The following is a 26,419-nucleotide window of genomic DNA, read 5'->3' on the forward strand; positions in this document are numbered from 1 at the left end:
ATGGTGCCCAAGGTGGCTGAGGTGCTGGGCTCAGGCAGTGCCATCCAGAAGTTGAGGGTTGGGGGGCAACGAGGGGGTTGAGGGGGTGGAGACCTCCGACATGTCCTGGCTCTGAGAGAAAGGATTCTGAGCTCGCATGCTGCAGACTTGGGCAGGCATACTGGGGCACCAGGGACAGAAGCCAAACCCTGGGCCTCACCAATTTCCCAGGATCCCCCAGGGCAGAACCTGAGTCCTTCCAGTGCTTGCCTTCAGCTGCCTGTCCCACCTCCAGGGAGGGGTCCCTGGAGTCTCTGTTTTGATCTCCAGCGTACATTTCAGTGGAAGAGACAGACACTAAGCAAATCATAAACCTGAATGTATAACAAATACTTCGAATGGAAGATAAAAGATGCTATGAAATAACAATGTTCTCATTTCCTGATAGGCTTGTGGAAGCAGCCTCTCTTACCCTTCCATTCATGACAACAGAATTAATGGGGGGAAAAAATTAAAAAAAAAAATAATTAAAAAAAAAAGAATTAATGGGAGGGTCACTGGTATACCATAGTAGGTAGAAAGAAAGTCAAAGTCTCTACATTGATGAACCTCTGGTCTTCTTATCTCATTTAACGGCAGTAGTCAGAATCATTAAAATTACACGTTATATGGTCTATCAGTAAAAATATTAAAATAAATTAAACATGATGCTTCTTCCTTCATAATAGAGATTTTTAAATTAGATCATTAAATAGCCAAATCACAATCAAAAGAATAATAATTCTCCTTGTAGAGTTCAAAATAACACCTGTGTTTTTCTGCTTTCTTCTAGCTCCAAAATGTTGCCTAATAAATGGTTTCCAAATGTATGCTTTATAAGAATAAATTTGTGAAAAAATTCAAAATTTTATAATGAACATTCAACTAATCTACCATTTGAAAATGCACCCACAGTTTGAAACTATGGATAAACATTGATTAGAGTATAGTTTATTTTAAAGAAAGCTTGTATCTTGATATGAATTGTTCCTAACTATAACAGTAATGATTAGTCACCCAGATACTAATGTGAAAGCATCATCTCTCTAATGAACATGTAAGAATTGCAGGGCAATTAATACATGGCTGTGTAATCCATTTCTCAAACTCTATTCCATGAGGATAGTATAATCACTTTCATTAACAATGTTGAATAATAAAACTTGCAGGATATGTGGATAAACATGAAGCATTTCAAAAATAAATGTACAGATAGCAACTTCTAATTGTCTTCTACATTTATTATTTCTCTGATAGGTTTCCATTGACAGGGCACACAAGAGAGCTATTGTTCATTCTTTTCATGGTTACCCAAACCACACTAAAGCGATTTACAAAGCATATCCCTTTCAAAGTTGCTCTAGCACCACCATCCAGTTTTCCCTGAAGTTTCATCTGCAGTCAATTAATATGGAATGTTTGAGTATCTTCCGCCAAACAGAAGCTCCTCTAGTTTTTTCCCCTAACCTTTGATTAAAGTATAATATTCACAGTGAAAATTATACAAATCACATATGTTAGCTTGATGAATTTTTGCAAATTAAATACATCCCCATGACTAGAAACTAGATAAAAAAAAGAATGCTGCCAACACTCAGAAACCCCCTCATGCGCCCTTCACAGGATTCCAAAGGTAACCACTTTCATGACTTTCAATACCTATATTAGTTTTTCCTGTTCCTGAGCCTTAAATAAATGGAATCATACAGCATGTACTCTTTTGTGCCTAGCTACTTTCATTCAATATTGTCTTTGTGATACTTGCTCACATTGTTGCATGTATTTGTGGTTCGTTCTTTCTCATCGCTTTGTAGTATTCCATACAATTTATCCCTTCAACTGTTGATGGGTTTTGGTGTGTTTTTGTTTGCTTGTTTTAGGTTATTATCAATAGTGCTTCTAAGAACACCTTATACAGGTCTTTGATGAATATATGGTATGTCTGCGCTTTTCTTGGTTATACACCTAGGAGTGAAATTTCTGGGCATGTATATGTTGGGTTTTAGTAGTTTCTGCAAACACTTTTCCAAAATTGTTACTGTGTGTTTATTTTCAGTCCCACCAACCATGTATGAGGGCGTTGTTTCCTCTAAATCAGTATATTCTCTACGGGGCATAATTTTATAACCCAAGGAATATTTGTCAGTGCCTGGAAACATATTTGATTGTCACAACTGGGGAGATGTTACTACCATCCCTGGGTAGAAACCAGGGATGCTGCTCAACATCCTGCACTGCACAAGACACTTCCTTGCAACAAAGAATTATTTGGTCCAAAATGTCCATAGTGTCGAGGCTGTGAAACCGTGCTCTAAACCCTCACTAGCCCTGTGTAGATTTTGGTTTTTGCATTTAGTCATTCCAGAAAACACACAATTGCATTGCATTGTGGTTTTAATTCGTATTGTCTGACAACTAAATATAGTCATTTTAAAGTCTGAGACGTGGTCCTTAGGTGGCAATCCAATTCAAGTTCCCAAGATAACTACTCCAAACTCCCACCTTAAACAGCCCCCTTTATTCATTCAATCTTTTACCCTAGAGCATAGGCTCTGGAATCAAGTAGACCTGGCTTTAATTCCAAATTCTTCTACCTAGGCAAGTTATTTAAACTCACTGAACTTCAGTTTATCTGTAATATGGGGATACTAATGCCCATATTCCAGTATTACTCTTACAGTTAGATATAATATAGGTAAGATCCCTGGTACATGGTGGATTCTCAATAGTTATTGTAACCATGGGCTAAAAATGTAAGAAATTAGGCTAGAAAGAACATGGGATTGAGAGTTAAGACTTGTGTTCTTGTCCTGATTCTGCCACTAACTAACTTTGAGAATTTGGTCAAACCATTTAATGACTTAAAGATTTTCATGTACTCATCTATAAAAAAAAGGAGAGTTGCACTAGATACAAGGTTTTTCCATCATGGTTGTTCTGTATTTCTATAAATATAAACAAAGCCTCAGCCATCAATACATTCATAAAAAGGGAAGATAGAATATGTATTAAACAACAAATAATCATACCAACTACTGTCAAATATGCTCAGAAATACAGAGCTAGAAAAAAAAGTGTTACTATTATACTATTAAAGCCCAAGAGAAGAGAAGCTTATTTTTGGTGGTAGAATCAGGGAATGCTTCAGGAAGACAGTTGCATTTAAATTAAAACTTGATGCATGGACAGGACAGAGAGTAAGTTCAGAGAGGAGATGAAGGGAAGCATTGATGCAAAGAAAACAGGGTGGACACAGGCTCAGGAAGACCAGCATAAGACAGGTCCTGGGGACAATGAGTCACCCAGAATGACTATAGCATAGGATTTGTGAAAGGAATAAGGAGACAAGGTAAATAGAGAGTAGGTATAAAGTATTTGGGATGCCAAGAGTCCATACTTCATTTGGTTAAAAATGCAAGTTCATTGCAAATTACGGAAGAAGGGAGTGACATAAACATGACAAATTGCTAAACACTAATCCGATAACTCTAGAAACAAGAAACTGAGGGTGGGGGATTTGGAGATTAGAAGATCAATTAGAAAAATGTCATAAAATTTTACATGAGAGGGAAAAAGGTTTGAAGTGAAAAAGCACAAAGAGGAGGTAAATAAGCAATTTTCTAAGGATACAACTAAAAGGACTTGATATTTATTTTGTTATGAAAGACAAGTAGAGAGGCATCAAAAATAACAAATTTTAAGTCTAAATGACAAGCAGGGTAGAGGTACAGGGAAACATTGCATGCTGTCTCAATAAACCATCAACAAAGCGGGTCAAAGCAGCTAGGCTAGGTTGTTCATCTAAGAAATATTTCTTAAACAACAGTTTACTGGAGACTTTGATGTTTATAGATATTCAACACAAAGAGGGTTCCACTGTCAATTTATATCATTATCTTTCTCTAAAATATTTACATTTAACATAAACATAAAGTTCTGGGAAACCATAGCGGGGTGTGTGTGTGTGTATGTGTATGTGTGTGTGTCACTATTAAATCTTATGTGACACTAGTGTTGCGAAGGACTAAGTTTAGAAACATGCACACATGCGCCTGAATTTACTTTTACTGAGTAAGTATGTATTATAATAAATCTCTGCGATAGTGGAGTATTAGGTATTAGGAGGTCTTCCAGGTGAGCATGTCTAAAAGATAGAAATAAATGTAAATTGTCATTCATGATAAAATTGATATTTGCAGATGTAAATTTAGGAGTCACCTAACAGAGAAGACAGTTGAGGTTATGACTAGAGGTGGTTATGCAAGGGACGGGAGAAGTTACTGAGAAGTTATGGAAGCAGCAGACAATCTACACTTTATTGAAAATTGGAAAGAAGAGAGATTGAATTGTGACTTGATAGAGCGGAAAAATTATTTTAGAATCAGCCTCTCCAAGTTACTCAATAAGTTATAGAGATATTATCTAAGTATTCTAGTCTGGGACAAGTCTTAAATATAGAATACCAAACACTTTCCTTGGCATCTCAATTTTTAAGGAAAATCTAGAATCAATATTCTACCTGGAAGTCCTAAGGCCATTGTCTGCTCAAAATTAAAATCAGAAGCCTGATGTGGCCTTAAGTATCTTAATGGTTATGTCAATTAGTGTGTTATCCTGAGGAGTTCTACCTACAACTATAAACAATATAGGAAGAACATTATAGTTGTAGGTAGAACTCCTCAGGATAACACACTAATTGACATAACCATTAGTTTTCTGAATATATAATAAATTGTTCTCACATAGGAAATGCTAGATACTCTAGTGTCTGGCAGGAGAGATAAAAAAAAAAAAGAACCTAAAGTGAGAGGGCGTGACACTCATATTTCTATCTAGACATCTATAAGAGATGCAAATTAAAAACTAGATGCAAGTGAGTGTCCTTCACCAGTGCAATGTGGACATCGCCTCCATTAAATGGATGAGTGAGGCTAAACTGCCAACTGGGCTAATAGGGAGAAAGGGAAACAATGTGTTGTTGGTAGGTAGGAAGAAGGATAAGGCAGAACATATCATCCAGACTACACACACTGATCCAAATTTTCAACTTTCAGCTCAACTTCCAGATTGAGTTTATCTGAAGGTTGGTATACAGCACTAATAAGAATGTTTATGTAAAGTTCAGATCAATGGGCCTTTGGCACAGCTGTTTAGCTCCTCGGATGTAGTTAGAAGTGTTTTTTATTTTGTAAATAAGCAAATATCAAGAAGTAATGGATCTACTCTAGAAATGGAATGTATTTTAAACCAATTGTGTCTTTACCACCCTGTACCACAAAAATTATATATCCATTACTAAAGATTTTATAAATATTTGATTCTTAAGAGAGACACAATAACCTTGTAAGGTCATTATATTGTGTGTCAAATAAAACGTGGGATTTATTTTGCCTCTAAAAATAGATTCTTAGTATGTTATTTCAGGGGGAAAAATCACAATAAAATGTTTTAAAAAAACGAAACATGGAAGTTTTATGGCACTTAAGAATAGTCTGGAGTACATTAGAATGAAACGTCATCAAAACAGTAAATTTCAAACATTCTGAGTATTAGGAAATTTACAGAAAGCAAAGCCTAATAAAAGATTAATGGATTGGCTACTGTCAAATTATATTTTAATCATTTCTATTAATGAAATCTAGTTCTAGTCTTGCACAATCTAGAAACCACGTCCTTCTACAAGGATGGTAACAACAAATCTTTTCTGTTTAGAAATACTTTCAAAGCAACTGCCTGAACTTTATCTTTCTTTTCCTTCCTCCAAGAGACAACATTTTATATCCTAAAATTCCTAGTAAATACATCATGCATGTGACAGGTCAAATGTATGGAGTCAACATGGTGAATCATGTGACCCAGAAAACACATGATAATTTACCTTTGCTCATTTTTCTCCCTTGTCCCACCCCTAGAAGAGAAAATTTTTCATGGATATCATGACTATTACATAATTCTGAGTAGCTAAAAAATATTGTTAAGGTGATTCAAATCACTTCCTTGGCTATACAGAATGGTCTATACCTCAAGGAAGGATACTATGCCAGGTCTGGCACAGTCATTAAGGTCTCCAAATATTAGCTGTTATGAAGATGCAATCTGTAATGGCAAGCCACACTTAATCCATTTGTTCTTAACATAAGTACTCGTCAACGTTTTTCCCTGTGACTTACTTTGACCCCTTGAGTTTTCATTTCTTCACCTATGAAATGGGAATCTATATAGTTTCCTTTCTACTTCATAATGCTATTGTGTAAACAAATATAATAGTATAATAGATGTAATTTTTTTTCAAAACCCTAGATATGGGATTCTACACAAGCATAAACCATCATTATTCAAAATGGTATTACTTGCAGATTTTGAACGGTCTGCTTTTAATTATAAGTCTGAATTTAAGGGCAATGCTTTAAAAAAAATATGTTCAGGAAGAAATGAGGAAAAATGCACATGACCTGGGTAAAGTGCTGCCAAACTTGTGTGTACAGTGGTACCTGGGTGTGATAGTCCACAGATGACTCCCATCTGTTATTTCTTAATTTACCTCAGCTGTTTCAATAATGTGACACTGCTCATCGTTTCTCAGTCTTTCAAAATATGTCTTTTTTCTTTTTTTAAACTCACACCATTACAGTTATGTAATAGAACATTAGCAATTCTCTCTACTAAGCAACTTTGTTTGCCAAGCTTCTCTAAGAGTAGATGAAAAATGTCAACTATGGAGAAATTTCATGGGGTCAGACTATCTTCCAGATAAACAAGACAAGAAAGAAAAAAGGCTAACTGAAGCAAAGTGAATTTCAGAAAACTAAAGGAGACATATTTTGGGAAAATTTAGAGGAACAAAAATGTGTACCTTTGAATACTAATTTCTAGAGATATTGATAAGCATTATGTAGATGTAGAGTATGTATGGGAAAATATTGGAGTAAACAAACTGAAGTTTTAGCTATAAAAATTCTAATATGCCCTAATCTCTAAGAGGAGAGTGAGTATGACAGGCAGTGTTTCTCAAACGTATTTAATGCTTTTGTTCGGAGTACCTCAGGGAAATGACGTTCTATGATGAAATAGTATTTTGGAAACACTGAGCTCAGGAGTTTGGTTTATCAGATTTGCCCATTTTAACAACAGACCAGATGGGTGACAGCACATATGCACCAAATAAATACAGTGTGGCCCTTGACTCAATAGCCCTAACCAACCTTTCAGCCACATATTCCTCCACATGCAGAAGCTCAGCTCTGTGTGGGCCAATCAAGAATTCTCGCTATTCCCCAGAGTCTCCCAAACACGTCATGCCCTTCTGTATTCCCAAGCTTTTGCTCATGCTTTACCATCTCCTAATGTCCTTTCCTTCTTCTTCCACATGCCTATCAAAATCCTACATACCCTTCAATGTTCACCCTCAACTGTTTCTCCCATTTGTCACTGTACTTCATATAAGCTGTTCTTTACGGCAATAATTCTCAAACTTGGCTGTACAATTAGAAACATCTAGAGAATTTTTAAAAAACACTGACTTCTGAGTCTCACCCAGTGATTTTTATATAATAGGTCTGAAATACAACCCCTGCATTGAAATTTTTAAAAATTCCCCAGTGATTGCAAAACACAGCTAATACTGACAATCATTGCTTTGGGGTTCATGGCAGTTTGTCTCTATACTTCATAAATCTACATCCTAAAAAAAGGGGTTTAAGATTTTTTAGAAGAGAAACTTAACCTGCTTCATATTCATAGGTCCCCTGTACACACAAATATTTTTGAATGAAAAAAAATTTTGGCTTATATTTCTAATGATTATGCTAATCTTATTAAAATGTTTCCCAAATTACTCCTTTCTTCCATTCCTATTGTATGTAAATTACATCATGAAGGGAAGTGGCTCCCAAATCTAGCTATGACTCAATATAAACTGGGGAGTATGTAGAAATACATCAAAACTTTTCGATCTCAGACCTACTAAAGCAGAATATCTGAGGTTAAGTCTTCAGAAGCTTGTTTTGTTTTTGTTTTGTAAGCTGCAATTCTAATGTCAATAGCAAACAGAGTCAGTTTGTGAATCACTGATTTAAAAGAGAAATTATGTAAGCTGTGGCTTTTATGAAAACATTTACTCGTTATAGTGGTATTTGGGAGGGTTCAATAATAGAAAACACTATCATAAATCTATCACGTTAAAAATAGTTTTTAAAAGATAATCATAAAGAGAATACATATGGAGGAGACTCAAATATGATTTTGATGTGAAGGAAGCATTATTTTATTTTACTATTTACCAGGCCTACTTTCCAAGTCAGTTTTAAAAGAATTGAAATTGAATTGCCCTAAATTATATAATTAATTGTATTCAGTTAAAATAGCTAGTTTTCTCAAGTCAATTAGCATGACACTTGGTAAACATCAATTCTCCAAAAGGAACTAGGAAAATGTGAGAAATCATTATGGGTGCAATAGCTTATGTTTTAGACAATTAGGTAAAACTTTTTTAACTATTAACTTTTTAAAACTTTTTTAACCAGGAATCTCAGGCATGCTATAATCCTGGAGTCAGGTGAGCCACATTTGACCCACCAGCCACATGAAGGTCAACTGAGCTTCACTATTCTGTTAATATATATATTTTTTCCTGTCCTTACTTGTCACTCAGAGAGCTTTAACAACATGACATGAACATTCAAACTATGTGCTGTCTCTTTAATGACTGAATGAATTAGGGATGAACTAAAGGAAAGAATGAGAAAAAGCCTAAGAACTTTCAGAGAGTATGAACCCAATTGTATATGCTTCCTGTTAGTAATACCCTCCCACACTGACCCTGAACTTGGCCATCTGACTTTTTGGTATTTTTTCTTTTCTCATTTTAATTTTTTTCAATAATAGTTGACATTCAAATTATATTAGTTTCAGGTGTATAGAATAGTGGTTAGGCATTTATAACTTACAAAGTGATCCTCCTGATAAATCTAGTACCCCCGTGGCATAATACATAGTTATTATGTACAATATTATTGACTATATTCCCTACACTGTACTTTACATCACCTTGACTATTTTGTAACCATGGGAAAGTGACATCTTGACTCATTCAGACTCAATCAGAGCCTTGAAAAAGTGAGATTCTGCTTCCTCTCAGGGATTCCTGCTATTACCGTGAGAACATGATCAGGCTAGAGAGATATGAGAGACACATGGAAGAAACCCAAGTCGTGTAACCAAGGTCTTCCTAGACCAGCCAGCACTCAGTAAACCCATAGTCTGGCCACAGATGCATGAGAAAGCCCATTGAGATGAATCAGGTTTGGCACAGATACAGAACCACTCAGCTGATCTGTAGACTCATGTTGTTTTAAGCCACTATGTTTTTAGGGAGATTTATAAACAACAATGGATGATACAATTGTCTTGAGTATTTGAAAGGCTGTTTTGTGAGAGAGCTTGGATTCTTCTTTTCCAGTTCCACTAAAAGAGAAAAATATATTGATCGGAAGACAGATTTCCACTTAAGAAAGTACTTTCTAACAATCACCAGTTGTTCAAAGGTGGGATGGGCTACAGACACTGAATTTCCTGATTCTGGAATAATTCAGTTTGAAGCTAACATTAATGCATTAGATTCATTAAACAATTATGTATTTCTTCATCTATTCTTTTACTGCTATAAAATTATGCACAGATGAACGGTATAAATATGTTGTAGAGTATATTGGTTTTCTTATTCTTTAACTAGTATTACAAATAAGAACCAAGTACCCATTCTTCTAGTAATCCTCTTGGATGGAGCTGCCAGAATTTTCAGGCAAGATTTAATGGACATCATGCACCCTGAAAATGGAGAGTGACCACTATATGGACCTAACTAAGCAAATTATTCATTCTATCATTCATTCACTTCAAGGATCACCAGCTAGCAGTCTGCAGCTAGATTTTGTTTAGTCTCTCAGTATTTTTAAAATGTGAAACTAAATGTTCTTTTTTTCTCCATCAAGAATAGTTCCCAACACTTCCCATATTTCACACATTTACAATACTGACCTGGTTCTTTTAAGTATTTAAGTTTGAAGAATACATAAACACATACTTATAACACTCATTCTACCAAAATTTATGGAAAATACAAACATGAATTCAATATTTATTTTAGCCTCAGGAATCTTACAGTTTTGTAGGAGTCGTCCCTCCTCCTCAATAGAATGAAGCAACTTGTACAGTAAAAGAGCAGGTAAAATGGGATCTCAGAGTGAGAAACAACTGGATATAGCTGGACTAAGCAGCAAATGCTTAATTAGAGGCATAGAAATTAGCAAGAGTCTCTTTTTTCTATTTTATGTTGTTTCACAAAGACATCACCACTGGAATAGCTACATGCATTTGGAATCTTCATTAGAGGAGACATCTAACAAACAGATGGTCCCAGCTTGTCACATGCCCCTACTTTCATCCAAATTTTAATTTAATAATATAATTTAAAAGTAACTTGACTTAATGGGATTTTCCTTTCTTTCCTCAATTAGGACTCAAAAATTGCTACATTCTATATTAAAAATACAGCTCTACTTCATTTCATTGTCAGTAGTCTTCAATTTGTTCCAAACTCTTTGATCCTTAAAAATGTCATTAAATATCAATGTTTTTAAAGCTAAAGTGATGATTTTCATTAAAAAGCCCATGACTTTCAATGCCTATAAATAATTGGTGAATAAATATATAATTAACATTAATATACTTATTTTCACTCGATAAGCAACTCTTCTAAAAGTAACATTCTAAGATCCTAAACGCTGGAGTCACCAAAACACTAAAAATGCACACCAACTTGACTCCGAATTAATGCTTCTCCATAACAAAAAATATGGCTTTAATGGAGCAGGCTTAACATGTTATGAAGATAACAAACCTGGAAGCTTTATCATCTGTTCCTTCAAATGCACTGACTTGCCCCATACACTTCCAGCAGCTCCAATTCAGGAAATGTTGGGTTTTCCTCAATTAGCGCTCATGTCCAAGTGGCCTTAATCAAATACATAAATAAACTAAAGCTTTCCCATGAGAACTATCAAAATTATGTCATATCCAGTCACAGAACTGAAGAGACTGGGTTTATAAATACTACAGACTTCTTTAACCTTATTCCATCTCTACAAACATATAGGTCATCTTTTGTCTTATTAATATTAATTTTCATTGCTTTTCACCTAAACAGTATATGTAACAGGCTGATTATTCCAAATATAAAATTTTCCAGATGGTATAAAACCATTAAACTATCCACTAGATCATCTTACCTGCATAATCTTGACTTTCTTCACTTTGAACATTACAAATCTTTGAAAAGCCATTTCTAAATCATACCAGTCAATGTCCAAGATCAATGCAAATATCACTAAGTTTCCCTAGCTTACAAAACAAGATTTGAGTAGCTACTGAGTTAGAGACACTTTGCCATGTTTTAATCCATTCCCCGTTCCTGGTTCCATACCCAAAATTATAAATTTGGATTTACTACTTCCTCATGGAGTTACTCTGAAGATTATATGCACAGAACTTGACTAAAAATACGCTAAGATTTTGATGAAGGGCAGCTCTTAGTTTTAATATTAATACCTACTCTGCCGCCGCCGCTGCTGCTGTTGATGATAAGTTTATTGGAAATAATTTAAATTTGTGTTGACTGTGGGTGAAATAATACCATCAGGAGTAAATTATTTACTGTCTGACTTTAAAATGTATATCAAATTATAGTTTATCTGGGAGAAACACTTAAAAATTAGAGCTGCTTTTACCACAACTCAGAAAAAAAGTCACAGTAATTTCTGATAATTACTATCATGTTAAACATTACCATATGCTTTACATTCACATGTGTTTGTTGTTTTGATTTTATTTTTGTAATGTTTTTTAAAGATCAATTTGTGATTGTCCTTTGCCTTATAAGCCATATAATGAATGACCTTTGACCAACAGAAATAACATCCTGAGCTAGATAACAAAAAGATTAATTTTTAATAAACATGTTTGTTATAAAATGCATACTTCTTCTAATTAGCATTGTGTCCGACAATGTCATAAACTTTAAATTCCTTTCACTATATTTATTTTCCAGATGTATTTTTCACTTTCATAGCAATGAGGGATAACTTAAATATAATTTTTTTAAATCAATTAATTGTCACTTACGTAAAAATCATCATTTATATTTTCTTTAAAGAAAAACTGAAACTAAATGTCCAGTATGTAACTATGTAACCATTTCAGGTAAATTAATTCTCTTTTCTCTCTCTCTTTTTAAGAAATGAATTTACAATCACACTTGTCTTAGAGCCAAAAACTAGTAAAATATTTTCATAATTACAGAATGGTATTAGATTTCAGATTTGATTTTCATAGACCTTTTTCCTGAGGAATTCACTGCATAAAAAAGAAAAAATATTTATTATATTCTTTATCAGCTCATACTTAATTTTTCCTATATAATTACTTTTCACTCTGAGGACTCTGTACGAAATATATTTCTGTCTAAAGTATACATTTTTGGAGACAGAAAGGTGTTAAAAAGAGGCTTAAGTAAAGGATAAATACTTAAATATTTATAAGACAAAAATATCAATGTCCAATAATGTATTATAATTCTTTAAATTTTGAAGTGACTTTACATTTTACATTACTTGTCTACATTTTTTATTGTTCCCCAAATACTGAAGAAATGTCTGAAACATCTGAATAACTAAACACTATCTGGACACCTTGTCTAGAAAACTACTATTAGTTTGGTGCAAAAATAAGTACAATTACTTTTGCACCAACCTAATATAAGTTGGCAAAGTCAGTCAGGTGTTCCACCTTATTAATGTATAAAAATCAGAAATGCAGTGTAGCCCTTGCATATGAGAAACTTCTGGTTTAGCTTTGACGCTGATAATATACTGAGCTTCATTGCAGGAATAAATGAAAATGACTACACTCCAAAAGGTGTATGAGTTTAACTATGTAACTGATATTTTATGACATTCTTCTATAAAGCATAGATTCCCAATCTCAAAACCAGAATTCAGAAACAGCGATAGGTCACTGATCATCCCTATGAGGTCCACAAACAAAATTAGGATCTGCCTGTCTTTTTCCTAGGCTTTCTTATTCCATCCTACTGCTTTCTGCATCTCTATGTGAAGAGACTATGCCTGCCAAAAACACACTCAGAATTCCTCTGCTAACAGATACTTGTAAAAATAAAACTTTTGCAAAGGCATAAAGAAAGAGCACGTTCTAAATGTAGTGAAGGTCTCCACAGGATTTTCATTAGTCTTAGGCCCTGGCAGCCATTTGACTTGCACTGTAATGTCTCGGATCCCGGATGCCACAGACCAGTCTGCAAGTCTAGGGCTGAGGAAGAACTACCAGTATTTGCATGATTTCATTTATGGCTTTTTAGTGCTATTTCTAATGGAAAGTCACCACAAAAATAACTTAGCCACTTTTGAACCCAGGAGAGGTTCAAAAGGCTGTTGGTTCCAAAGAACACTAAATAAGGCTTAACACGTACGGAAAGTTTCAATTTATTTTTTAAATTCACTTTTTCCTACTGACTTCTAGAAAGAATTTGAAGAAATGGAAAATGATGCATATATAATAGAATTTGATAAAAATAAAATATCAACTCAAGTAGGAGGAGATAATTATAAAAACCCAGACTTAAACTTTTCATGGCACTGAAATTCAGGTAAGAGGTATTTCTACCAATGCAATTTTACTAGGAAAACAGATTATTTTTGGTATCAAAGTGTAAGGTTGATGTTTCCCGTGGGACTTTAGAAAGTTCACTAAGCAATATGAGCACGCGATAATGGAAAGTGTCTTCAGCAACTGTTTTACAGAAATTACATAAAGTACTTCATTTGACGTGTGTTGCAAATTGTTGAACCTATTAATATAAAGAGATAAATTATGATTACCAGAAATAAAACTCTGTGGTAATACAGAAAAAGGGGTTTTTCAAAGTCTAAAGGAATGTATGCATGGGAAGCCTCTAATATCAAGTGTGATTCACATCATGGGTTTTAAGGATCTATATAATTTTATTTTCTAAGTGTTGAGGAAGAAACACAGTGTTAATGATTGAAAATACATTAATATACATTTTGTGATAGTGGTTCTCTTCCTGAAAAATTATAAAACCTAAACTGTTTCTCTTCAATAAAAGAGAATCACTTTTTTCTCTATACAAATCTGAGCTGCAAGAATGTCTGCAGGAACCACGAAGTGTATTTGAGATGCACGATTCCATATGCTCAGGCTGAATGGCCCCATTGATCCCAAAGTTCCACACGAGAGGCATGAAAGAGATCATAAAAACTCCTGACTTGGCTATAAAGGAAGCTTGCCTTTGTTCCTTGACTCACAGACCTGGTGGGAAAACACAAACCTAAAATTTCTACAAAGAACTTTTAAAACACAGATTTGGTAACCTAACTGGTGAAATGATTTGGGAATCACCATTGTAGGAGATGCCGACACTCTTAGAGGCAAACTCTAAAAAACATGTTAAGATTCCTTCTCGTCTTCCCAGTATCTTATCTAGCTATAGAATTTCAATGTGCACCATCTATTCAAAAACCTCTCAACTAATTTTTAACACTTGATGAATGACTTTCAGTGTCTGAAAGTTTGGGAAATTATGCTAATGAAAAACTGATGTTTAGTCTCAAATTAAATTTTTAAAAATCTTGTTCTTAACTCTCTCAATTCACTTGTGCCAGAATTAATCATCACTGAAATGTCTCTTCCATTACAATTTCCCAGGATGTTGTTACCTCCTTTTTGGTACCCATCATCTGACTGTGCACAGTTATCCAGGTATATACCAGGTAAAAGATCATGTGAGGGCAAATATGGTTTGTTTTTCCTTATCATGTCTGACCTCCCCAGTTCTGTAGCCCAGATTCTGGACACTTATAGTCAATCAGTGAAGGCCAGGTCAATTGAATTACAGCTGTGGGTTCAACTGCAAGAGAAATTAGCGGGTATATAGAAATATGTCAGATTTTTCAAAAAAAAAAAAAAATGCCTAGACTGATCTCTCTTAATGATTGAAATTTAAATGAATTATTTATAAACAACCAAGATATTATTTTCACAAAATTTCTGTTAAACTTGTAACTAGCACTTACAAAACATTCTAGTACAGATTTGCTTAACAAGTGGATTGAGAACCAGTGTGCAAAGTCCCTAGGAAGTGGGGTACAAGCACGTACATACTGAGAAGGAAAGGCCTGGTACCTTTCCTTCTCTCACCAGAAAGGAAGGCCTGAGAAAGATGTCTCGGTGTGAGACACTAGACAGTCCAGGGACAGCCCAAGGGGACAAGGGATCTGGAAGAGGAGAGTGAGAAAGAAAATGAAGTGGGGCCTGGGATAAGAGCCAAAGATGCCAACAAGCTTAAATCACTTCCCAACTTGCCCCAAAGAACAACTAGCTATCAGAAAGCCCATACTGTATTTTACTAAAGATCAGCCCAAAACATTCTCTGAGGGATGGCCTGGTCATTAAAACTCTTTAGGAAATTCTCCATCTCTCTTTGTGCTCATCGCAATCATATCCTGATCAAAGCAAAGCCAGCTGTCAACATGCAAGTTGACCAATCAATCCTGAGCCCACATCTGGCCTTCACCTGTTTACAGTCAGGAACCAGTTCTACACTTGCTCAAAACAATTGCCTGAGTAAAAGCATGCTCTCTTTGGTAGCTATGTTTTCTCTTCTAGGTCACCAGGATAATGAAGCAATCGTTGGAATTTACCAAATTGTTTTCCACATATCTGGGCAAAGAACCTCAGCTTCCACAAAGGATCTGTTCTTTATATATTAAAAACAAAACAAAACAGAAAAAACAGCAGCACCATTGAGTTGCAATTCCCTGTGAGTGGCACCTACAGTAAGCACAGAATTCATGGGGAGCTAATAAGGATCTGGCCTACACCAGTGGTGAAGGACAACCTGCCTCACATTAACAGCTCTCCACTAGGGGAATACACTAAAGACGTTGCCTAAGAGGGTCTAATTTTGTCCAAGACAAACTTGCCTTCCTCAGCTTCTATAGGTGCTCTCTCTGGGTGGTGCCTCAGTGCAGTTGACTTTGGAAACATCTGTGCAACTGTCATGTCTTTTTGAACTCACACATGCACTTGGGAGGAGATAGAAATTAATAGCATAGGACTGGGACAACTTTTCAGGAAATATGGCAGATGGATACACATTCTAGGGATCATTTAGATTTTCAGTTATTTACTGCCATCACTGCATAAAATTTACAAATGTATATTTAAGTAGACACATATTATGATATTAAATCCACATGTGTACATTTAAATATTATTTCTCAAACCTTCAAGAAAAGGTTGCAGATTGGAGCTAGAATTTTGTTTTAAGCACTACTAAAGTATATCGTTGCTACTAATAATACTGTAATAATGCTTCATCAACACATAAAAATGGCCACATTTTAAATAATTATAGTCCTTGAGGTGCACTCTTATTCATTATATAGCAACAACAGGATGCTAGGAATTCCATCCATAGATTTCTATTATCCTGTAGTTTATTCCAGATCAAAGACCGTGACTGCAACTTGACTTTAACATTTAGTATTGTTAACATGTAGTATCTCTGATATGTTTAGGATATTATATGGGGGAAGCACAAAACTGGTATATAATTAACTTCTTTTTTTAATCTTCTGTTTTAAGAGGCAGAAATTGTTTGTGTTTATTTTCTAGCTACTTTAAAATTCCTACTTCCCAATTCTGAATTCTAAAGTACATAGTAGGTAAAGAATCGAGAGTTAAAGAGTCAATGAAGAAACTGCTGTCCCTCCTCACAAAACAAAACCTTAGCTTAATCCATTATGCTGTATCGACCTCTTTCCTAGCCACAGATTCCACCACAGTGTAAAATTTCTCCAACTGTCCTATTGTTTCCTTAACGACTGTACAAATACTCCTGAACTAGCTGTAAAAAGTACACTCTAGTACAGTAGCTATCAAGTTCACATTTGTCTCCCCACACATTACTGCAAAACGGTACAGTATTTGCAGCACTAAAACACTACCTTTGAGTGTAATCAGTTGAAAGAACCAAACACAAAATTCCCCATTTATAGGGCTGAGCAGTCATTGGAAACAGCAAGGGATTGCCTTATGTTTCAAAAGTTTTTCCTATGCTATGTCATTCACATGCTTGAATAGCTAATATGTCTCTAAAATATATTTTGAGGAGTTGATAAAGAGCTTGTGCATAGAGTTACAGAAAATAAAATAACTCCTTCGGTATGCATGAAGTTAAACTTTAGGCACATTCTTTATTGTTTTCCTGTAACTCAGTGCCAGAATTCCCAAGTTAAGGATGAAGGAGAAAAATTATTTTTCCTGATAGCTCTGGAGCCATCTGGTATGTAACGTTACTTACCTAAAGATGGGTCTTTGGAGATGTTTCTTCCTGATTGTGACATGGTCATCCATTTAAAGGTGAAGATTTAACTTCTTCCTGGAAACCACTCCAGAAATCCAGGGAGGGAATGTGGAAGCTTATCCTGATCTATTGTGCTGCAAGGAGCCCAAAAGAAAAAAGTAGTTTCCTCTTTCTCTTTTTGGGTGCTGGGAGAAAACTTCCCTGCTCTCTGCCAGCTGAGCAGTGAGTCCATAGAGGCCACATAAGACAGGCACGTTGGGGCACTCCCCCACAGAGCAGGGTGTGCAAAAACTACCAAGAGTCACGTTGACATGGGCCAGAGAAGTGCACCGGACCCTCGGAAACAGAACAAAACAAACAGAAAATTTCCTGCCCCAGTGGCACTCAGGTAGGGGCTCCCTAAGTTATTGCAGCCATGAGAGCACTCCTTCCACATGCTGGTCAAGCTCGGAAAAGCTAAGTCCCTCCCTGTCTTTAAAACAGCCTGTTCTGAGGCTCAACTTTTTTTCTTCAAAATAAAAGTTGTACAGCTGGTTCAGCAGTCCCATGTGAGTACCCTCTGAAAGTTTGTTCTGTTAAAATAAGAACTGTACACAAATTAATGAAGAAAGAAGGGCTCAGGCTGTGTGACTGGCTCTGCTTCAAGAGATTATAATTATTTTACAATCTTGCTTTTCCTCACACTGAATAAAGCATGGACACGACTCATCATTTTTGGCATTCATAACCTAATAGCCTACACTTACTTGGCTGAAGTCAAAGATGCCATTTCAACTGATAGAAGCCCATGTGAAGCTGACCAGAGCTACAAAAGTTAAAAAAACAAAAATTGCTCAATTCTGTCAGTGACACTGTATTCAGATGTCACTTCCCAAATGTGGCTTTCCAATTAAGAGGAGACACTGCAAAAAAAAAGATATGGAAACACACACACACACACACACACACACACACACTTTTTTTTAAAGTCCCCCAAATTCCCTGGGAACCTGAGTTTTTATGTTATATGATCAAATTTGAAATTACAAAAATAGAAAGAAAAGTAGATATGAGAGAAGTTGTGAATAGCTGAAAATAAATGACATTAACAATTGTTTTATTTGGAAGACTTGGACTCACACTGCAGGATCTCTTGTTCCAGTTACAGAAAAGGCGAATTTTCATATTTTAATATAACTTATTTTGGAGACAGTCCTGTATTTGAATCACTAACAAAATTCCTACTCAATCGATACTGTCATGAGATTCCAGGCCAGAGGTTTGGTATGTAAGAAAATAAACCATCTCTAAGCATGATTATAATGTTTTAAAAATATACATGTAATAAAAGGGGAGGGAACCTAAGAAATACACGTGCCTTTAGTTGATGATCCATTACAATAAGAATCACGTGTTGTGATCTCTATGGTCACAGTCTATAGTTCTTAGCACTCTCCAAATACTTCCACTGGAGCAACAATGACGTTTTATTTTCCTCCAGGAAGAAAAACAAAAGAGAAGAAAATTACAAAGAAATCACTGATTATATTGAGCAGCTCTAATTCACACTTTTTTTTTTTTCCATTTTCTTCTAATGGAATTAGTCTGAGAGATCATTGAACTAAAAATAAAACAAATGGGTTCTAGTTTTAGTTCTATCACGAACATGCTGGGCCATTGTGGGAAAATTTCTTGACCTCTCTGAGCCCGTTTCCTTGTTTGTAAAACGAAGTTATAACATTAATTGAATTCTAAGTTCCTCTCCAGCTTTCGTGGTACTATGGTGCTATTTCTAAATATAATTAGTCTGCTTCTTGCAAAGGGACTAGCATAAAAGCTATGATAACTGATAGTCCAAAAAGAACACATTTATTAAAGAAAGTTATAAATAAACAAGGAAATTAGAAATAAGAGGAAGATAATTTTATATATCTTTATGTAGATATTATATATTTATACAATGATGTTTAAATCGATGTTCCTTTCACCATCAATAAGCATCCCGTCATAGACTGACATGTGTATGACACTGATATTAAACCTGGAGACCATCTAACATGCAAACAAACATGCAGACCTTTAGGGTAGAGGCTTTATTATTACCATATGCTTTGGCTTGTTTTGTATAGGAAGGTACATAACTACTAACATTTGCACAGGTCTTCTGGAAGGATTTTTGCATTTATGGGTGGCATTCAATTTCTGTACTCAAGGTTTATTTATATTACTATTAATTTAACATAAATATCCCCAAGGCACTACTCAGGAGAATAATAAGCCCATCAACTTTTAAAGATTAACTTTCATTTTTGTGTACTTTTAAATTAGAAAAGTGAGATGATTTCTTCATTAGCATGACGGAAGGAACTCAACACAAATGCTAATGAGCATCTAGGCCAGATACAGCTCAAATGACAAGAAAGTATACAATCCACCTTGAGGCTCGATGGCTTTATTACCAACTGCAGAATCTGAAAATTGTTACATTAATTACAGGAAACCCATGACATCTTTGATTGCATTAGGTTATGGTTTTTTGCTCTTTTTTTTTGTCTTTCCTTTTTCTTACACTTTTTAAATTATTTTTATTTTTCAATTACAGTTGACATTTGATGTCATTTTACAATGCTCTTCAGTTTTTAAGGTAGAATGCTTAGATTCCCATTTACATCAAGCACTGGATTTAAATCTAATCTTAGAACCTAAAGAGCTATGAGAAAATACCAGTAAGTTAAATATTCACTTCACATAAAGAAAAATCTGTATTTCTCAGATGTTTTCATTAGCTTTTTCTGAAAGAGCATTGAAATTTAATATTGGCAAGAAAAGTTTGTCTTATTAACTTATTCAACTTTACAGTAGTATTTATTCAATAAAATGGAAGAGCCTGACTATTGTTGCTATTCCTTAAATTAATACAACTGTACTGTGTAAAACACTAAAATTTAGGTATTAATAATCAGGCCAACTCTCTCCTATAAAATAATTTATTATAAATAGCTTTTTCCTGGGGGTAAGGGTCAGAAATGGTGTTTATATTTTTCCAGTTATGATAAATTCTCTTTCAGTATGACTTGGCCTAACATTTTCACCCCCCACTCCTGCTTTTGTGTTCTCTCTCTCTCTCTCTCTCTCTCTCTCTCTCTCTCTCTCTCTCTCTCTCACACACACACACACACACACACCACACACACATTTTCCCACTCAGCACTGGTAGAGACTGCATAATAGATGCTCAATAAATATTTTTAAAATTAATTTGTTAAAATGATCAGCTGAAACACACCTACATATCCATCATAACTAACTCATTGTGTGTGACAAAAAACATGGATCAACCCACGTGACTTTGCCAACCAAGTGGATACTAAGTGTGTCATGGTATTTTTGTGTTTAGCACCTTGGAAAACAGGTAAGCTTTACCTTTTCTTGTTTTGTTTTTTGTTTGGTGTTTTTTTTTGTGGGTTTTTTTTTTCCATTGCAACAGTCTGTTCTCTGGTTCTGTTTGCAATATATAATTGCCCAAAAGCATGCAACTGTAGAAAAATCATGTAATATCATGCCAGACCAAGAACTGGAGAATGAATGTATCTACAGGTTATCACTTCACCACATAAGTCTAGTCAAAAATAAGTCTGAGATAAAGTTTATGTTCTTTTTTTTTTAACATAATTAATTAAATACAATGTCACAAGTTATATATTTAAGTGACTTTTAAATTAAGTGGAGAAATGGGAAGAAAACCCAAGAAAGAAAGGATCTGATGGCATTTTAGGTTTTATCATTATGTACATATAATTTTAATTTTTTTTGAAAACCTGATTCTTTCACGCTTGCCTCCCCATCTTTAACCAAAGGTAGGACTAGCCCATTGTATGATTCGAGTACGCCCTACACTTAAAGTCTAGTTCAGCAGTTCTCAATCTTTTTTTTTTTGACATATTATACATAAAAGATGAAATGTGCATGTGATACTTTCCCAAAAGGTACCTAAATCTTGATAAAACAAACAAAAAACAAAGTTAAATGAAGGCACTGCCACAATTTTTATTTGACATAGCTATAAAAATTTCATCAGCAATATGAATCGCCACTTGATCAACTCTGCCATGAGATAAATGGCAGGGTGTGAACTATTCCTGATGGGCTGACTAATCATAACTCTGCCCCTTTATCACTTGGAGAAAAACTATTCTGTATAAGTGGGTGAGAGTGGCATCACTTCAAAGATAACTTACACCTGATGTATCCTTTCAAGGTAAGTCATCTACAATCTTCGGCATTTTCACCATTATAAGCCTCAATGGCCTGACTGTCTGTGGGCCTCATATTCTTATGTAGCCCCCGTATGTACAAAATTAGTTTTTTCTCCTGTTAATCTGCCTCATGTTATTATTAGACCAGCCAAAGATCCTAGAAGGGTAGAAGGAAAGAATTCCCCCACCTACACTATTCCATCATCTTCTTGTATAGTCTTTTTCTAAAAACTCAGACATATCTGGTAAATGTTCAGTCTTTCATATTTTCTCTAACCCACTGTTTTTCTTCAAGGAGGCGTCTGAGTTTATAGGGAGGTGGCCTTCTAAGACTCTGAAGTGGCCAGAAAGGGGTGGCCTCAAACCCAAACCTTCTCTCCTTTGTTTTTTTGGGGGGAGGGTCTCTGAAACAATGTCCCTCGTCTGTCTGGTCGCTGACTCCCTGCAGATATCTACTGCTGATACCTGTGTCCGGTGTGTCCAGCTGACTCAGTCTGGGAACGGTGATCATCCCCGTTTGATTGAGCCCAGGTTCAGCCTTCACTGATGTTGCAGGACCCTCTAAGTCTCAGTCACATCCGTCATCTGAATCTCCGCCAATGCTCTTAACCCTTTGGCTTCTGTATAGGATCCCCTAACCCCCTGCCATGGGCATGGCAGGCTCATGACTGATATACTGGCCCATCTCAGCTGACTTCTGAATTCCCCACTGGGCAAGCAGGATTTCCTGAGCCCTCCATCTCACACAGGAACTGAACAAGGCTTGGGATGGGCCACACCATACCACCATTTTAATTCTGTTGTAGCTAACTCACTAAGTCGCTGGAAAAATCATCTGCTTTAAGCTTTTACTTTGAACTAAACATGCTCCCTACCCTGGGATTTAAGCTCAGAGGTAAGAAGTCAAAATACTTTGTCTTTTTTTTTTTTTTGCATAAAACTCCTTCTGTCTGGATCCCCTTTTCTGTACTTCACCAGGGCAGAAGAAGTATGTTTTCTCCATCTAATGTGGCAGAAAATCTTACTGTTATCTCCTGGGTTCCTTTGTCTACAGTTTATAATAAACTCAATATTCAAATCTATGAGCCAGGATCATGCATTCTAGGTAGAGTTTAGAGAATTTGGGAAACCCTTTCTGATGTGAACAAAGCCAGGCCTTCAGGCTTTGTTCAAAAGTTCCATTTATTTATTCAAAGCTGGGCTTCTTATTTGATTTTCACTTTCAACTGTGATAACATTAATACCGCTCTCCACCCTGTAAGAAGCAGGTGAATGCCTCTGGCTGATCAAAAGAAGGTAAGATCATATTTATCAAAACAGAAGAGAGAAAAAGCATATTATTCCCATTATTTTATGAAGCTTTCTTACACATTCATTTCAGTGGGTGCATAGTGATAAACTATACTGCAGTATTAACACTGCCTGATCTGGCCCTCACATACCTATACCCCCATCTCAAAACCCTGTTTGGCTCATTCCTCACTAGCCATGCTAACATTTTTTTCCTCAAGCATTCCATACTCTTTCCTGCCTCTTCTGCACATACTGTTTCCTCTAGTCTAAAACTCTCTTCCTCCTGCCCATTGCTCAGATTTCAGCTGCAGTTTCACCTCCTCAGAGAGGTGACTCCTCTGACAACTCCATCTGAGTTTTCTATAACTAGAACACTATCTTTGTTTCCCTTGGAGCAAATATCATAATCTGTGTGTGTCATAATATGTGTAATTATTTGTTTAAAAATTCATCTGTTCAGTGGATGAATAAACCCATTTTGCCGAATGCGGTAACTGAGGAAAAAGTCAGAACATCTAACTGTTCTTGACGATGTTAAAAATAAACTTAGTCAAATTATACCAAAAAATATGTTTTTCCTCATATGTATCTCTGTAAGAACCTAAAAATACTCTCACCGATCTCTTGCAATGCTTCAAAATGTTTTCTGATACTTACATTATGTGTTTCATCTTGAAATATTTGCCATTACACTTCTTCAAATCAGTAACGCTACATGTCTGAGAATAAATACAACGGGAATATTGAAATTGACAGTGCAACTAAGAATCAATTAGGAATGGTTCCCAATTTGACCAAAACCCTTTTCTACCTTACAGGCAAAAAGCAGGGTCTACCCAGTTAATAGTTCTAAACTACATTTTCTTGACTTGTGAGTCAGACTCAAAGTTTACTGGCCACTTACTCAGTGACAAACTATATCAGAATTGTTATTTTCTTATATTAATTCATAAGGAAGACCGGGTTTATATCTTCAAGTGGCAAGGAAAAATTGTTCCCTAAATTGAGTATCTTGTCAGCCAGGTATAGAGCTGAGCCTTTCTACTTCACAAAGTAGGAGAAATTTCTCTTTGTCATTGAAGTGTAGAAACAGGTCAGTTAAAGTTTGATTTGTTCCAGTTAACACCCCCACAAGTTCTGACAGCCTTTGGTGCTAGCAAACAACTTCCTTTGAATGAGTGTGACATTTTGTGAAAACATCATCAACAACAACAAAGGAAGTCACTTAAAACAGATTCTCATATCCAAACATACACTCATCATAGCTCAGTGTGTAATTGAGAAATACATAAATTTACTACCTATAAGAGGAAGTGACTTTTGCACAGTGGGTAGTTAAATAAACATTACTAAAAGAGACCTCCTTAATATAAAATTCCCTTTGAATCAGAGGACAAAAAAAAAAAAAAAAAGGACAGGGGCCTGAAGGATGAATAGATGTTCACTAAGCAGGCTAAGAGGAAGGGTAAGCAGTGTTTCATCAGCCCTGTGCACCAGAAAACAACACATGATTTGGAGGGCACATTGGCTGAAGCAGTGTGCTGTGGTTCCTGCCAAGTTAGCTTGTAGAGTTACACAGGCTCACACCATCACACAAGAACAGGGGTTGTAGTTAAGAAAACAATCAATAAGATATCACAATTTAAAAGAATGTGATTCAGAGGTTTCCATTACTACCAAAACATGCCCCAAATCTTCTAATCCACAGTCAGTGGAAAGTTGTCCAAAGGTAGTTAGTTGCATACTGAGATGCATTCAGTTTCTCTGCAGCTTTGAAATCCATCACTAGATCATTAACTTAGCTTCAGTACTGAGTCGTCCTTACCAGCTCTCCTCCATATTTTAAGCTTGGTTTTAACATGACTCTAAATTCAATTACTAGTTGTTGTTGTTGGTTTTGTCTGTCTTAAGCTTCCAGTAATGCCTATGAATAAATGTGCAGAACTACCACCAAGAATGAATTGAATCAATGTCAGTAAATGGAAAATTCCTAAATGCTAACCTATTGACTCTCCAAGCTTTTAGAATTAGACAGCAATAGAGATAATCATGACTCATACTGACTTTGAATAGAAGCAGCCACTCAGTTTGCCAAGCTTTTAATAGTATGTGTGGTAGGTTCCATGTAAATAACTCAAACGTATAGAAATATGTCACTACCCCTGTTAGCTTTCTAAAACAAAAAAGACTTATTAGCAGAGATAAATACAGACCACATATATTTATACACTCACATCTATTCACCTCTCAAAACATTCATTTCAGCTTCAGCTTTTCTTTCTGCTTCTACTGATTTTTCCCCATTCCATATCCATTGAAATGATCTATACTTGCCAATCTCATCTCTTGAGTCACTATCTTATTTTTCATATCAATACATCATCCCTAGCAATTGTTCAATGACATGCTATAGTTACCATAACTTACTTGTACATTCATTTAATTAAACTCTAAATTCCATGCAGGATTTAGTCTGGTCAGTGCACTTTTCCCGAGTCCAACACTAGACACATTTATCTATTGCACCATCTGATGCAAGCACTGACAGAATATTGGAAATCAAGTCTATGTTAGAAATTTGGTATTTTTTTTATTTTTAACATTATGAACCTTCATCCTACTCTATGGTCCTAGAAAATGGCAATCTTCTCTCATCTGCTCTTTTCTCTACCTGGCCCAGCAGAAAGTGTGGGAGCAAGAGAGTTGACATGTGTTCATCAATCGTTTACTATGTATTAGGCACAATATTTTATATTTCAGTTAATTCTACATAACACACCTAAAACGTCGATTCTCTTACCTTCAAGTCACACTTGAGGAAACTACTAGAGTTGAGAAATGTTATATCATTTGCCAAAGGCGGTACATCTTGTATGTTATGGTAATAGGATTTGAATCCTGTTCTAGCTGATGCAAACACCTTTGTTCTTACTAACACTGCCTCCTCATGATCATATTCTTAGTTTCAATAGTAGCCTTAAAGAAAAAGTTATCTTGGCTTACTGTATCTTTAAAAATATAATACTCTGATCACTTGAATTAGGTTAAATCTTAGCAACGATTCAGACCTGATTTCTGAGACATGTTCATTTGGTTTGGGTCATTCTTACAGAATAAGCCTCAAACATTCATGGATCAGTGAACCAAAACAAGAAAAGACAAACAGAAGAAAAGCAGAAGACTAAATATGGAGGTTTTAAAGTTTACCATTTGCTTGTTGTATGATCTTTCTGTTGTTGTTTATTTATTAGTTTCAGGTATACAAAGCAATGCAATAGTTAGACATTTAAACCCCTCATAAAGTGACATGATCTTTACCCAACAAAAGTGGATAAACAAAATTTTTGGTTAAAACATCACTGAAAAACTTCAGAAAATAAATTAACTTAGAGCAAATAATATAAATGAAGCTGTG

At 35.4% G+C, this 26,419-nt stretch overlaps 1 protein-coding gene across 7 annotated transcripts in view; it reads right to left on the bottom strand.

Moving 5' to 3' along the window:
• Window positions 1–26,419, bottom strand: part of PDE1A (phosphodiesterase 1A) — a 398,473-nt gene that overhangs the window by 217,193 nt on the left and 154,861 nt on the right. The window contains exon 1 of one of the 7 annotated variants that reach the window (XM_074338962.1): window positions 17,474–17,967. The exons of the other annotated variants lie outside the window; for them this stretch is intronic. Coding sequence (XP_074195063.1) covers window positions 17,474–17,526 — 53 coding nt within the window. The 5' untranslated portion in view covers window positions 17,527–17,967. Of the gene's footprint in view, window positions 1–17,473; window positions 17,968–26,419 lie in introns of those variants that run through there. 7 annotated transcript variants of the gene reach the window in all.

Source organism: Rhinolophus sinicus, linkage group LG01 (genome assembly GCF_036562045.2).
Source record: "Rhinolophus sinicus isolate RSC01 linkage group LG01, ASM3656204v1, whole genome shotgun sequence".
Classification (NCBI taxonomy): domain Eukaryota; kingdom Metazoa; phylum Chordata; class Mammalia; order Chiroptera; family Rhinolophidae; genus Rhinolophus; species Rhinolophus sinicus.